At 58.4% G+C, this 15,627-nt stretch overlaps 1 protein-coding gene across 1 annotated transcript; it reads left to right on the top strand.

Moving 5' to 3' along the window:
- The first annotated feature begins 5,611 nt into the window (after positions 1-5,611).
- On the top strand, positions 5,612-14,839 carry SERPINA1 (serpin family A member 1). The gene is made up of 5 exons (XM_019462164.2): positions 5,612-5,730; positions 10,161-10,819; positions 12,205-12,475; positions 13,771-13,918; positions 14,586-14,839. The coding sequence occupies exons 2-5, from the start codon at positions 10,165-10,167 to the stop codon at positions 14,820-14,822; spliced, it is 1,311 nt and encodes a 436-aa protein (XP_019317709.1). The 5' UTR covers positions 5,612-5,730; positions 10,161-10,164; the 3' UTR covers positions 14,823-14,839.
- The last annotated feature ends 788 nt before the right edge of the window (positions 14,840-15,627 follow it).

Genomic DNA, 15,627 nt, shown 5'->3' with positions numbered 1-15,627 from the left:
TCTCCCTGAAATGCTTTAGAATGGCTCCTGGCATGCACGAGGTGCTTACTAATTGTCAGCTCTCACCATAAATACTCCAAAGCTTGCTGTGGAAGCAGCAAGGAGGGAGACCTCCCCGGGCACGGCCCCGTTGTGGGGGTGGGAGGTCAGGAAGGCTCCTCGGTGACTTCATCTGGCCCCGGATGTGATGACTCAGGGTGTCCCTCCCGGGACAGAGCGGCCTGTCCCAAAGCCTGTCCCAAGGCGGCCTGTCCCAAAGAGGCACTGCTGAGAGGGACCGGGGGAGGCGGTGTGTTCTGTGGTCTCGGGCACGGATCAGCAAACTTGTTCTGGAAAAACCAGGTAGTACAGAAGCCTAATTTTAGGCACGGCAGGCCCCACGGTTTCTGTCACAACCATTCTATTCTGTCACCGCAGCATGACAGCAGCCGGGAACGGTAAATGAACGGTGTGACTGTGTTCCCATGAAGCGTTCTACGTGGACGCTGATTTTCATGTTACCAACCCCTTCCCCACAGCACTTTGACCTCTGCTTCTGTTGCCACACCCCCCTCCCTGGCTGTGACCCTGCTGTCCCTCTTTTATGAGGACCCCATACGATGATCAGGGACAGAGGAAGAAAGGGAAGGATGGGGGAGGGAGAAGGAGGCAGACTGGCCACACTGTCAGCATCAGGGTAACGCTCTGTGCCTCAGTTTCCTCATCTGTACTAAGGGGATATATGCCACCCACCGTCCAGGATTAAAACAGAGCCCAGCAGGGGCACTTGGGTGGCTCAGTCGGGTAAGCATCCCACCCTTGGTTTCTGCTCAAGTCGTGATCTCACGGTTCATGAGCTTGAGCCCCGAATCGAGCTCTGCTCTCCCCTCTATTTCTCTCTCTGCCCCTCCCCCCACTCTTGCTCAAAATGAATAAACTTTAAAATATAGATAAGTAAAGAAAACAGAGCCCAGCAGACAGTAAGGGCTTGAGAAGTATCAGCCACACCACACGTGGTGACAAGCCCACTGGAGTCAGTCTGGGTCTCTGTCTCCCAAAACGAGAGCAGCGAAAGACTCCTTAAAACCAAGCAAACAGAAACTCTTAATGTCAACAGGAATGAAGACAACAAGGTAAATCGTACCATTTCCACCCAAGGTCAGAGCTGGGTAAGTTCAAAGATCCCTAATTGCCCTCTTTATCTGAGCCACCCACGCAGGGCTCGAATTTCTGGAAAACAAGTCCCAAAGTCCTTCAGGGTCTCCCTTGGCCCCCGTGCAGGAGCGGGTCCTGCACGTCCAGGGCTCGCCAGGGTCCCTAGGAAGACCCTTGCCACACCTGCTCCCTTCCTCCCCCAGAGAGGGCTGCTGGCACCGTGTCTAGGGACAAGAGAAGAGAATGGGCCTGGATCACCGCGTCGTTGCTGGAATACAAGTGCATGCTTTCCGAAGGTCGGCTAGCATCGCTAAGAGGAGAAAAGAGGAGCCCGTTGGCCAACATGTGGCAATTGACCATCCTAAAGGAAATAGCGCCATAGTTGAACGGGATAAGTTGAGCTTCCCAAAAGCTGAGAGGCCATGATGGCCATAATGGCCCATAAATTCAAGAGAGTAAAGTTAAAGTGCAGGAAGGGTTAGTTATACCAAAAACGCTAGCTCTCTTAACTTCAACACGTAGGGGTTAAAGCTACAGATGTGCGCTCTATGCCTTCTACCGACTCTGTTAATAGAACGCACTTACAACGCATGCGTTGGCCTCCTTTTTCTCTGAGTAAGGACGAGCCGAGAAGGCTCTGGATAAGCCAGACATTTCCAGAAAAAGCAAGAACCGAACCACACACAGGAAGCAGGCCCAGAGGTGCCGTCCAGGAGGGAAGAGGGCCCAGTAGGGGGTTGCAAGTTGGATGATTTGCAAGGTGCCAACCGGCCGCAAATTCACGGCGCAAACTGAACTCGTGTCCTGGGAGAGAAAGCCAGGAGCATCCGACCAACCCTACTAAAGTGAACGGGCTGGGAGAAGGCAGACACACACGGGTGTCCGTGACATTCAAGAGCAGGCCTGGTGTAAAACACCCCACGAGCATCAGTTCCCTTGAGCCTCTCTGAGAAAAAGACCCATTATCCCCATTTCGCACTGATTCCTCACAATTCTGGGACAAGTGATACCTCTTCGGGGCACCTGGGTGGTTCAGTCGGTTAAGCAACTGACTTCGGCTCGGGTCACGATCTCAGGGCTCGAGGGTTCGAGCCCCGCGTCGGGCTCTGTGCTGACAGCTCAGAGCCTGGAGCCTGCTTCCGATTCTGTGTCTCCCTCTCCCTCTCTTCCTCCCTTGCTCGTTCTCTGTCTCTCTCTGTCTCTCAAAAATAAATAAACGTTAAAAAAATTTAAAAAGCAACGAGGGATACCTCTTATCGCGTGTATTACGGTTGAGGGAACCGAGGCAAGCGGTGAAGCTTTTGCAAAGGACAGCCGGTGGTGTAGTTCAGGCTTGAACCCAGGCGTTTAGCTCCTGAGCCCGTGCCCTAACCACCACCCCACGCTGCCCCCTGAGGAAGGGAGCCGGTGCCGGGGGACCAGAGAGTGCGTGAGAGCTCCAGCATTGCAAGGGGCCGTCGGCACAGTCCAGGGAGCTCTCCCAATGGCCCCGAAATGCCCCTGAAGTACGCCCCACTGTCCTGACCCGCCTGGTCACCCTCCCCCTCATGCCTTTTCCACTGCAGACACAACAGCTCAGCGCTCAGGCTTCTCCCACCTCTAGGCAGGGCCTGGGGACGGGGAGGGGGACCCCAGAAGCTTTGTATTTAAACCAGCCCACGGGCTCTTCCGAGGATGCGTTCACTCCCAGCGCATCAGCTCAGAGGCTGCAATCAACAATTCCAGCAGTAACCAAGCGGACCAGACCTGCCCCACCACGGTTTTTGGTTCATGGAACGCTGTCCTTGAGAAAGGTCACTGGGTGCCCCCTCCCAACCAGGATTCTATCCCAGCTCAGTTTCCCCAGATCATCCCACCCCTTCTTCCTGGATCAGGAGCCCTCTGCCACCAGCCTGCCCGCCCGCGCTGAGGCTGCAGAAAATCCTAAGACAGTGGGGATGGGGGAGTAGGAGGGCGGGGAGGTAAGGAAGAGTTGAGCGTGGAGTCCTGATTCGAACGGGACAGGGTCCCTGAGCCCCTCATGTGGCCCAGCCCCTGCTGGGACGTCTGGCATCCCTTCTGCACCCAGCCAGAGTCCGGGACATACACCTCTGCCATACACGCAGACCCTTCTCAGCTTCTGTGGGGGTCTCATTGGGCATTTGTCAGGTGGCTCAGTCCTCCCCTCCACGGCTGGCCCTGGAAACCCACCGAGATGCTGGTGCCAGGCCGTGGGCTAGGAGGGGGACTGACACCTGTTGTCTCCTTTAACACTCTGAGCCCAGGGCCACCCTCCCTCTGACAGAGGCTTATGGACACAGCCAGAAGAGCAGGTGACAAGCAGGACTGCCTGGGCCAGGAAGGGCTGACTGGCACCCGCCCGGCTACCCACAGCTTTGTGCTGGGCGGCTTCCTGTCCCAGTTCCCCGCCCCTCCCAGACCTGCTGCCTCGGACACCCAGAGTCTCCTTCCTCCGAGGCTGGTAGAGACCGTGCACTCCTCCGGGCACACACAGAGTCTCAGAGGAGGCAGAGGAGGCCAGACTGTCACAGGAGGTGTGGAGGCCAGCACAGCACAAGGATCACAGGTAGAGGGGGCATGGGGCGGTCCCTCCCACCAGCCCCGAGGCCACCAGGCCGGGGGAGCCAAGCTTGGCAAGAGCATGGACGGGGGGGGGGGGGCACTTGGTGTTGTCCATCCACTCCCTGCAAGAGGTGGGGGGCGGGCAGCTGGGGTTGGAAGGAGGGCATTGTACAGATGGAGAAACTGAGGCACGGGGAGAGGAGGAGATGCTCGGGAGGTATGGAGGTCAAGTCTCACCTCAATCACAGCCCAGCTCTCCGAGCCATGGTGGGGGGGGGTGGTGTAGAGCCCCAGGGGGGAGGTGCCCAGCCAGCCAGCTGAGGGGAAGGAGCCCGAAGCCATATCATGGAAGTAGGGGGGAAGGATGGGAGTGGGGCTTCTTCCCCTCTCTGAGCTTGTTCTGCTCTGTATGGGGGCTGGCAGGTGCTCCCCTCACAGGGTCACTGAGAGCACTGGATGGGAGAGCCTGGGGGGGACAGTCCTGGAATGCCTCCCTCCCCCACAATGACACCAAGGAAAGCCACTGGCACGAGGTAGGGCCCCCATCACAAGGGCTTACTGAGCACACCCGACGTTGGGCTCTGAGCTAACCTTGAACTACTGCGTTGAATCCTCACAGCGGCCCATCGAGGCGGGTACTGTTGCGATCTTCGTTTCACAGGTGGGGAAACTGAGGCACGGGGAGGTTAAACAGCTGCTCTGAGATCTCACAGTCAATGAATGGGGGAGCTGGGTTCCCGGGCCTGAACCCGTGTCCCAGAGGAAACTACAGGTCGTCCGCCTGGCAGAGTCCCACACTTGGGACCAGGGGAACGAGAGGAGGGACAGAAACGCACTCACCCCCTCATCTGCCCCTTCGACAAATGCCCGTAGAGCGCCTATCCTGCGCCAGGGACCGTCAGGGTGCACAGAGAGGGGGTGAGGTCTGCCTTAGGTTTCTAAAGGGATCACGGTCAAGTGAGGCCCTGCCAAGCCTCTGCCCTGTCCCACCGTCTCCGCCCCCAGCGGCGCTCCAGGGGGCTGTAATAGCCCCAGAACAGGGCCACATGCCCAGGAAAATCCAAGCAGCTTGTGAACCACATTCCTCTGCCGGGAGCCACACCCAGTGGAAACAGTAACAGGCTGAGGCTGGCCAAGAACTAAGCCTCCTCCTGCCCGGAGAAGCCTGGAGAGCAGGGCTGAGCAGAGGGCTGTGCGGGCCAAACAGAAGAGCCCTCTGTGCACTGGGCACTTTATAGAAGTGGTCGCGTACGTCCCCCGACACCCCCGCTCGGAAGCCGGACTTCCAAACCCCTACGATGCAGACAAAAGCCCCTCCTGGTTCAGAGAGGTGAAGCAGCTTGCCTGAGGCAGCACAGCCCTTCTTTATCGATTTGCCATCTGCCCCCTGGCCTGTGCCTGTGGCCGCCCGTGCCAGCCCAGAGCGGCTGTGTCAGCATTGGTCAGGGCCCGTTTACCCCTCAGGAAAATCGAGAGGGTTTTCGCATCTGGGGCTAGCTGGCTGACTATGGACGAGCAACCTCTCCGCTCCGGACCTCAGTTTCCCTGTCCGCCAAATGTGCTTTTAACTTCCCCGCCCGCGCCCAAGGCAGCAGCGCGTCTCCAGCAGGAGGCATCTCAAGGTGGCTCCTTGCCACCAGTGGGGCAGCCACTGAGAACTCCCCAGGGGGAGGGTAAGCCACCAAAGTGATGCTGTCCCAAAGAGTGCCTGAGTCATGCCCCCGCCCCCACCCCCACCCCCGTGGATGCAGGACGCTGTGGTTTATGAGCTGGGCACAATGACTCCCTTTAGTGTAGGGAACAGAGGGCTGCTTGCCATCCAGACAGAGCACACAGGGGCCGTGCGAGTGGGCAGCTCAGAACTGGCCTATGGACTTAGTCCCTATTTGCTCCTCTGATAACTGGGGTGACCTTAGTTAATATTCACCAGCAGCCTCCCCCGTCGTCCCTCTGGGTCCACTGCTTAAATACGAGCCACAACTAGGCTCTGTCTCCTCAGCCTCGGTCACCAGCCCCGGCCTGGGACAGTAAACCGTAAGTATGCCTTCCACTGGGGGAGCCTCCGGAGAGGCCTCGGGGCCCCTGCACTGCCAGGCAGGCCGCGGGAATGCAGAGAGGGTGGCACAGGCCGTGGCCGGACCCCCTGTCGTCACAGCAAGAGCAGCCCTGGAGCTCCTTTTCTGCTCCCAAGCCTGCCCAGGGCCTCCCGAGGTCCTACTGGAGAAAACACTGGCCCTCTGTGAGTGGTGTGGACGTGGGACCCCGGGAGAGAGGTTGGCAGAGCTCTTGTGTCCTTCCCATGGGCTGCCTCCTGCAGGGCTCACCGCCTTCCCTATGCCTGGGGGCGTATCTTCTCCCCGCTTCTAAGGATGAGAAAGATAAGGCCCAGAGAGGGACAGTGGGGAGCCGGGACTCATATAGGGACCTTGGGGGAGGCAGGTGGGACCGGAGCCCAGAGTTCCAGCCGTGCACTCCATCCTCCGCGGATATGCCCAGATCAGAACCACGCTGGGCTTCCCTGTCCGTGGGCTTCTGGGCGCCCTCGCTCGTGGTGCAAGATCCAAAACCCTGGGAGGGCACCGTCCTCGGGGCTCGGAGCTGTGCTCCTGACCCCTTGCTGTAGCCAGGCGGCTGCTGATCTCCTTACATGCGGTCAGGACTTTAGACCTCACAGCAGCCTTTTGCGGTGGTTACTGAGGTTATTCCCATTTTACAGATAAGGAAGTCAGGAACAGAGAAGTTTAGAACTTGCCCCAAATCACACACTCTCCGGGATTCAAACTGAGGCTGCCTAACTCCAAAGCTCACGTTCCCAAACCTCCTCCCCCTGCCAACATAATTGTCTCGGGTCTTGGGTGCCAGCTGGGGAATGGGAAGCCTGGGCTGGTCTCGAGGCCTCTTTGATGCTGGGTGACCCTGGACCACTGCTCAACCTCTCTGTCCCCTTGGACAAACCGTAGACAGCTTTTGCCCTCTTTCCCCTCACCCCACCCCTCCAGCTTTGATCTCCAGAGCACAGGAAGGATAAAATGTCTCTGTCATCGGTTTTTGGAGACAGAGGCTACAAAAATGGCCAAGGCCACCAGACTCCCACGTGGTGCTCCAAAAGGTCCATAACAATATCAGTAACGGCTGAGGCTCCCTGACAGCTGACAGTGTGTGAAGCGTTTCTTGGCACTTTGCACATATTTAATTTGCACCATCGCTCCATGAGGAAATGCACGTGGTCATCTCCCGGAAACAGAGATTCAGAGAGGTTAAGTAACTTGCCCAAGGTCACACAGCTGATATCGAACTGAACACAAGCCTTCTGGCCTCATAGCCTCTGAGCTTAGCCACAAGCGATGCTTCCCCCCTTCCCTGAGCCAGACCACTCCACCGATTTCCTGTTTCAAGGTGTCTGGCTTCAGCTTTGTACACAGAGAAGGACTGACGGCCAAGTTCCGGAATCAAAATGCTTAGTTAAGATGAAATCCCAGATTCATAAGCAACCAGGTCTATGGCTTTCAGTAAGTTACTTAACCTCTGTGACCCGTTTCTCCATTTCTAAAACGGGGCTGATAGTAATTCCCACTTCGTAGGGTAAGCTTTGTCGGGGACATTAGATGACACAGAGACAGTGAAACACCTGGTATTTACTGGACCCGATGACAGTGACGGTGACGCTGAGGCACAGGTTTGGGCACAGAATTGAATTTAAAATTCTCCAAAACTCAGAGGCCGTTCATCGCTGAGCACGGACCCTCTTCTCTGGTCCTGGGCAATATGGCAACCGGCCAGGAAGAGACCTGCCAGTTTTTCCACTTGAACCCTACCTGTGCGTAGGTACGAGGGCGTCCACACCTGGCAGGTGCCCACCTACCCGTCACCTTGTCTGCACCTCACATCTGCCACGCACAGGCATCTTCCCTCCGCTTTACAGACAGGAAGCCAGGGGTCAACGGAGTGAAGTCACCTGCCCAAGGCTATCGCCCACAGGTGGTTGAGCTGAATCACACCTGGGCTTATTCAGGGCCAGGTTTTAGCAGGTGGTTGATGCCCCAGTGGCTTGCCTGGACCCCACTGGGTCACCCGGGATCATTCATTTTATGCTTGTGGGTGGAAATGGTATTTGACTAGGCAAAGAGATGGCTCACTTCACGGGCCCCCTCCCTGGCAGACTGCTCCCACCTGCCCTGGATGCCGGAAATGTCGCCATGACGTCCTCATTCTTGAGGTTTAAAGCTCGGTCTCTACACGTCCAAGTGCCTCCCCGTCCAGGACACCATCTTCCCCAGCATCAGGCTCTGGGGGCGCCGGGTGCCGCCTTTGACAGAAGGGCATGGAGAAAGCAGAAGGCTGGGGGCCCTGAGTTGGAAGGAGCAACTGAGAGGCAAAGGGAAACCAAGAGGAGGCTCAAGCCCCACGTCAGCGTCCCCCGGGGCCCGGTTCTGACGCCCACAGAGTCTGAGACCCGAGGACACAGCTGTCTCAATCTGCCGTTCAAGTGGTAGGGAAACCAAGGCTCGTTCCAGCTCTGCCACTGATTCGCTGTGTGGCCTTGGCAAGGCCCTGACCCTCTCTGAGCCTCAGACTTTTTACCAGAGTAGGCGATGTTACACGCACCGAGACGGCTGTGCCCACGACGGCGGCGGCCCCTCCCCAGCCAAGCCCCCCAGCCAGCAGCTCCCTCCTCCGAGGGAGCCTCTCCCACCCCCCACCTCCCCTCGCCCCACCCCTCACTCCATTTCGCATCAGCAAACCCAGACCACTGCTAACCGAGAATCCAACGTCAGTGCAGGGGAAACTCATTCAGATGTCCCCCCCACCTGGATTTCTACAGCTGCATGTGGTCGGTCATATTTGCATTATTTAGAGCCACGAAGGCCAGGAAAGGGGTGGTGGAGAGAAGCCAGTGTTGTGCTGGGTCTTGCTGTTTTGTCCCAAAGACACCCGTAAACGTCGGGGAGGCTACACGAGACCCAACGTTTCTTATTCCCAGCTTTTTCCCCTCCGGGTTTCAAATTCCAACTTTAAAGATTCCTCTGCCTCTTTGTGCTTGATGGTTTTCGTTACATGAGAAACAGCTACCTGATGTGGCCGTGGGCACGTCCTCCTCTGCTCGGGCCTCAGTTTCCCCACCCGTGAAGACAGAAGGTTGTGCTGAGGGGGTGCAGGCTGGCGGCCCGTAGCGGGGCCACATCTGGGGCAGGGGGAGCTCAGAGGGGCAGGGCGGGCTCTGGGTCGCTGTGAGTGATGTGGACTGTGACCAGCGCCAGGCAGAGCCTGCTCTAGCTGGTTCAGCCATGAGCCTTGCTGCTTCCTGTCGTGTCCCCAGAGCCAGGGGACCCATGTCCGTCCCCAGCCTGCCCTCCGAAGGCCTCTGGTTGGCAGCCCCTGCCAGCCGCCAGAACCCGTCAGGGTTCAGTCTGGTGTCTGACTTACTTCACCGGATTCTCCCAACAAGCTCACTCTCTATAGGAGGCAACAGGAAAACCAGAGAGACTGAGTGGCTTGTCCTGGTCACCCAGCTGGTAGTGACAAAGCCCACCTTAGAACTCAGGTCCGTCGGAAAAAGAAATGCTTTTTCAACGCCTACCCCCCTGCCCCACGTACGCGCACAAACCCCTAATCTACTGGGGAAATCAGTATGTCGACCGTCCACGTCACCGCCGACCCCAGCTTTGGGACGGAGGTGTGGCGAGGATGTGCGGGTAAGCTGGCTGCAGGGACTGGACCCCCTTCACGTGGCCGAGGCCCCAGACCCCTGTGGGGCTGGCTGTCCTTCAGCTCCGGCAAAAATGCTAGGGGCTGAGGCTCACCCTGCGTGCTGAGTGGGGTTGGCCCTCCGGCCCCTTGTGACCTGGCTGTGTGTCACTGGGCGAGATCTCGCCCCCTCTGGGCAGCAGCCTCGTGTCCGGTAAATAAAAAGAGTTCATGAAAGTGTTCCCGTTCCAATCCAGTCGTACCTGAGCCTGATCCGGCCCATTTCCCGGGTAAGTGTGCACAAATCTCCCGTGCTCATTGTTGCCTTAGTTTCCCCTTTTGTGGAGCAGGGACTGTGGCACACAGGCCACTGCGGGTGTCAGTGCCACTGCCAAGACCCAGCCTGCCCGGGTCTGTGATTCCGGGCCTGCTACTTCCCTGCCCTGTGGCCTCGGGCAGGTGACTTAAACCTCTCTGGGCCTTTGGTCTCCTCATCTGTAAATGGACGATTGTCATATGCCCTGGGTCACAGGCCATTACAAGAGGGCCAGAGAGGGGACGGCAAGGGGCTTACAAGGGGGCCTGGCAGGTGGGGAGCCCTGTAGAGCCTCTGCTGCTGTTCCGTCCTCCACGATGAGGGCGAAGGGAAGTCCTCGGCACTGGGCCGGCACACGGTAGGGGTTCGGTAAGCTCTGGATGCTTCCCGGGATGTCAGTCAGTGGCGGGGGCACTCAGCGTGCGGCCTGACGTGGGCGTGGTGCCCCCTCTCTGTCTCGCAGGACGATGTCATCCTCCATCACGTGGGGCCTCCTCCTGCTGGCGGGTCTGTGCTGCCTGGTCCCCTGCTCCCTGGCTGAGGGTCTCCAGGGAGACGCTGTCCAGGAGACGGTTGCATCCCAACACGACCATGAGCACCACGAGGCGCCAGCCCGCCACAAGATCACCCCGAACCTGGCTGACTTCGCCTTCAGCATGTACCGCCAGGTGGCCCATGAGTCCAACCGCACCAACATCTTCTTCTCCCCCGTGAGCATCGCCGCGGCCTTTGCGATGCTGTCTCTGGGGAGCAAGGGTGACACTCGCACCCAGATCCTGGAGGGCCTCGGTTTCAACCTCACCGAGAGAGCAGAGGGTGAAGTCCACGAGGGCTTCCAGCAGCTTCTCCACACCCTCAACCGGCCAGACAGCCAGCTGCAGCTGACCACCGGCAGCGGCCTGTTCATCAACGAGAGCGTGAAGCTTCTGGACAAGTTTCTGGAGGACGTCAAGAACCTGTACCACTCAGAAGCCTTCTCCATCAACTTCGGAGACAACCAAGAGGCCAAGAAACGGATCAACGATTACGTAGAGAAGGGAACCCAAGGAAAAATTGTGGATTTGGTCCAAGAGCTTGACAAAGACACAGTTTTTGCTCTGGTGAATTACATTTTCTTTAAAGGTAAGGTTGTAACAGCCACCTGAGCTGACTCCCACGAGAACGTCCAAAAATAGTCTCAAACACACAGTTCTTAAACTTGCCGTGGCAGGGCAGGGTGACTAAATCAGTGCACCTCTGCCTATGTTATTCAACTAAGGTCAGGGGACGATGGGTGGGACAGTCAAATCGTCCTCTTCTCTGCAGGACTTTTCAGAGCCTTTAACGTCCTAGTGCACGTTGTCAATCCCCAGCAGGGAGGGAGGTGAAACAGGCAGGCTTAGCAGAGCGTATGAAGGGAAGGGGCGTTCTGGGAACACACTTCTGACAACTCCAGTGCGGTGGAGGGAGGGACGGCTCTGGAGACAGAAACACCAGGGTGCAAACCTTTCCTCTATCGCTTGTTAGCTATTTGACTCTAAGCTATTTGACTCTAACCTCTTTGAGGCTCTGGTTTCTTCTCTGTAACGGACACATAATCATGCCCTTGTTGGCGGGTTTCTGTGAGGACTGAACAAGTTACAAAGAACATGGGGCTGCCTGCTCGCGCAGCAGGTGCCCAGCTGAACTTGAACCTCAGCCTGGCCTCCTCCCTGAGGGATGGCAACGTGGGGGGGGGGGGGGCGGTGGAGGGTGCCTGCAGGCCCCAGAGGGCACTCCAAGGCAGTGGAAATGGCCTGGGGCAGGGAGGTAAGAGCAAGGCCAGGGATGCCTCCTCCCCGCTGCGGGCTCCTCGCTCTGGAGGCAAGAGTGTGATGGAGAGCACGGGGCCAGAGCGGGCAGATGTTAGGTCCCAGCTCTGCTGTGTGACTTCTGGTGGGTCTGGCCCTTCTCCGGCCTCAGTCTCCATCCCTGTGCAATGGGGAAGTTGGGCACAGGGGTTCCCGGGGCGCCCTCCCTCTGGGCCTGGCCCGGACAGTGCTGCTGTCTCGGTGCAGTGGAGGGGAGCTACCCAGGCATCGCCATTCTGCCCAGTGGTCCAGGGAAAGGCTTGGGGTGGGGGCGAGAGCGATTTCCTGAATGATAAGAGCCGCCCGTTAACAAGGGGCAGGGAGACTCCCACAGGGACGTGCCGAGTATGACTGATGTCAGTAATTTTCATTTAGCATCCCCCAAGCCACCCTCAAATACGTGAGCAAGAAATACAAGTGAAAATGCTCGCTTTACATATCCAGACTGGCAGGCCTTAGCCTCGATATCAGAGACCTTCTGGATCCTCCTCCGGGCTTGCATTCTTCTCTCCAACGTCCTTTCGGTAGACTGTTCATGGCAGCCCCCATTTTACAGGTGGTGACACTGAGGCTCGGAGAGAGGTTGTCTCACCAAGGAGACTCGGGGCTTTTGTATCCCACCCTATTGTCCAAACCTTCCGCCACCGCCGGCTGAAGCCCACCTTCCCTTCCCTCCAGGCAAATGGGAGAAGCCCTTCGAGCCCGAGCATACCGCAGAGGAGGACTTCCACGTGGACGAGGACACCACGGTCAGGGTGCCCATGATGAGCCGCCTGGGCATGTTCGACGTCCACTACTGCGACACGCTCTCCAGCTGGTCGCTGCTCATGGACTACGTGGGCAACGCCACCGCCTTCTTCATCCTGCCCGACCAGGGCAAAATGCAGCATCTGGAGGAAATGCTGAACAGGGACATCCTGGCCAAGGCCCTGGAAAAGAGACATTCCAGGTGATTCCCAAACCAGAGAACAACCCGGGAGCTGCCGCGTCCGGCCGGGCCCCAGGGAGGGAGGGCGGCCCCACGCCCCGTGTGCCCCACAGCGGGGCAGGACCTGGTGTCCCAGACCCAGGCTGGCATCGTTCAAACCGCACCGGCCGGGCTCCGTGACGGGACGGTGCCCGCGGTGAGGAGGCCAGAGTCCTGTCCTTGGGGACTCGCTTCCCCACCGGGGACACCGTCCCTTCCCGGTGCCAGCACACTGCCCTGGGAGGACCACGGAGGGAGAGGTGGGCTTCTGGCGAGGGGGGCAGCGGATGTGGAGTCAGAGCATACAACGCCCGGGGCCGGACGGGGACAGCCTGCCTGGGGTCGGCCGGGAAGGCAGAGGCCCCGGGGAGGGACCCTCGGGCGCACCTTGGAGCAAGGTTTGGGCTCCTCTGTCACTAGACCGGTGTGGACTGATTGGGTCCCCGTAGTGAGGTAACGCGTGAGCGTGCACCCCAAATTAGTGCATAAAACGCCCAAGCCCTCGTGACCTATTTTATCCTCCACACGACGACAAGATACACGCACGTATAAATGTAGCAATGGGAACGTATATAAATAATCAAGTCAAGTACAATTCATACATGAAACTGACACCCAGAAGAATACATAATAAGCATATCCGTGCTTAAGTGAATATAAAGACACGAAAGAGCATAAGGGTACAATTAAAATAGTAGGTTTTAATACCTCCTCACCCCACCCCCACCCCCCACTCCTGGGCTGCCTGCGCCAGAGGCTGAAAGAAGAATCAGGCGGTGCAGAAACCGGATCGGGTCGAGCGGAGCCTCAGGGCCAGTCAGCTCGCTCTGGCAGACCCTGCTCGGGGCCACACGCCAGCCCCACGGAAAAGCAGAGCGGGGCATTCGGCCCGTGGGCTCACGCATGACTCGCCGAGCAGATGTCCCTCCACACTCACCCCACGTTCCCCTGGGATTCGGGCTCTGGGGAGGTCCCGGTCTGGGGGACACCTGACCCTGCAGGGCAGTGCGCTAAGCGCTCCCCAGGGGACTTCCTGGAGGGCTGCTTGAAGGAGGCAGGAGGCGGCATCTGACACTTTGCAGGACAAGCCATCCCTGTGATTCTACATCCTCTGACCCCGGGGGGGAGGGGGGGGTGAAGGAGCTAGAAATGGAATAACCCGTGCACACCTCCAGCCCTCCCGTGGGGGCAGGGCGAGGGCCACTGACAGGGAGAAACAACCAGAAATGAAATGCTCAATGCTGTGAAACGCCTTTGTTTCCGAACCGTCGTCACAGGTCTGCCAATTTACATTTGCCCAAACTGTCCATTTCTGGAACCTACGATCTGCAAACCGTCCTGAGAAAAATGGGCATCACCAAGGTCTTCAGCAACGAGGCGGACCTCTCAGGGATCACTGAGCAAGGTCCCCTGAAGCTGTCCAAGGTGAGTGTGTCCCTGGTGGCCATTGGCCACTGGTGCATGTGGGGGACAAAGGGACACAAACACCTCTGCAGACTGAGGTCCCTGACGAGCGCCCTGGATCCACTGAGACTGGAATGTGGGCAGGTGACAATGGAGGAGGTGGCCTCACGGGCTTCTGGCACTTTAGGGACCTCCTCCGCACTTGTGGCACTGACCCTCTGGGTCATTTTTGGCCAGGGCCTTCCCTTCTTTGGGCCTCGATGGACCCATAGTTACAAAGACAGGCTGGGGCTCAGGGATGTCAGAGGACTTTTGCCCCTGTGTCTGTGACACTGGGAGCCATTGGCCAATCACTGAGTCGAGCTGAATGAGTGATTTTGCCTGAAGATACCATTTTTTCAGAAAATTAAAGGTGACTAAAGCCACAACCGCAGCTCAAAGGCTGGCTGGGAACTGAGTGCCTGGTGTGGACCAGATGCAATGAAGGTCCCCGTCAGAGTCCTGGGCCCCAGGGCGCTTGACATCAGGGAGGGAGGCCATGGATGGGGAAGGACAGGCCAGGTGGAGAAAGGCCCACGTAAGCCCCTCCCTGGGCAACACCCCCCTCCTTGGGCCTCGCTCCCAGGGCTGGGTTGGGAACGGCAGCCCATCCCCACTCAGGACAGGCCGCCGTGCTCTCGCCCTGTAGGCGCTGCATAAGGCCGTGCTGACCATCGACGAGAAAGGGACAGAAGCCGCTGGGGCCACATTTATGGAAGCCATCCCCATGTCGATGCCCCCAACTATCCAGTTCAACAGGCCCTTTGTGATCATCCTCTACTACAGAAACACCAAGAACATCCTCTTCGTGGGAAAGGTGGTGAACCCCACCCACACAATACCCGGCTTTCTGGATTCAGCCCCCTCCCCAGACGACAGACATTAAAGAATGATCCGGCCCAAGCTTGTGTGTGACCTCCTTCATCCTTCACCCGAGTCTCCCCTTCCATCCCCCGGCAGTGTGTGGAATGTGGGTCACAGCAACCTTTGGTGTCCACTGTTTACTCTCTGTCAGGCCTTCCCACTGTCTGGGAGGGGTGCTGGGCCGGGGCGAAATGTTTGCCCCGGTCACTCTGGAAAAGCTCTAGGCTTTCAGTCTTATCTGGGGGTCCCCGAGGGGACATCGCAAGGGCTCAGATTCCAGCCCCCAGCCCCCGGCTCCCACTGGGCTCCCCCCGCCCCGCTGGTGCTCGCAGCGCCCCCCACGACAGCCCCACCCCTGCTGCCCCTCAACCTCGAGGCTGCCTCCCTGTTGCTTCCAGAACCTTCCACTCACACAGGGGCACTGAGCTGCCGCATCTCCAGCTGCAGAGAGAGAATACTTGGTTCCTTTCCCTCATCCCGCCTTCCCACCCGAGCCAGGCTTGGGCTCCTACCAGTCAGAGCTCTTTCCTGCAAAAATCTATGGCCGATCTCTCCTGGCAACTTTTTCAGTGGGGCCGGACTGGGAACACGCACTTCTGCCCTCGTTCTTCCTTCTCTGCTCCTGGAGAACACATTACTCCTAGAAGGAGGTGGGATTTCTACCTGCTCTGCTCCCCACATGGGCCTCTGGGTCTTGGTCCGTGACACCTGCTCAGACTAGTCCCGGGCTGCCAGCAACACCCCCCCCCCGCCCCCCGCAAGACACTTAACCTGTGTCCTCTTCTACCTAATCATGTGGCCAAGTTGTGAACGGCCCTGGAAAGTCA

Source organism: Panthera pardus, unplaced genomic scaffold, assembly GCF_024362965.1.
Source record: "Panthera pardus isolate Hobbes unplaced genomic scaffold, ASM2436296v1 HiC_scaffold_24, whole genome shotgun sequence".
Classification (NCBI taxonomy): domain Eukaryota; kingdom Metazoa; phylum Chordata; class Mammalia; order Carnivora; family Felidae; genus Panthera; species Panthera pardus.
Note: the sequence above shows the minus strand (reverse complement) of the source record. Positions and strands in the feature narration are given on the sequence as shown.

Excerpts from the sequence above, each read along its gene's own strand:
- SERPINA1 (XM_019462164.2), top strand. The coding sequence starts at position 10,165 with ATGTCATCCTCCATCACGTGGGGCCTCCTCCTGCTGGCGGGTCTGTGC. Across the intron at positions 10,820-12,204 it reads GAATTACATTTTCTTTAAAG|GCAAATGGGAGAAGCCCTTC; the intron begins GTAAGGTTGTAA and ends CCTTCCCTCCAG. Across the intron at positions 13,919-14,585 it reads GTCCCCTGAAGCTGTCCAAG|GCGCTGCATAAGGCCGTGCT; the intron begins GTGAGTGTGTCC and ends CTCGCCCTGTAG.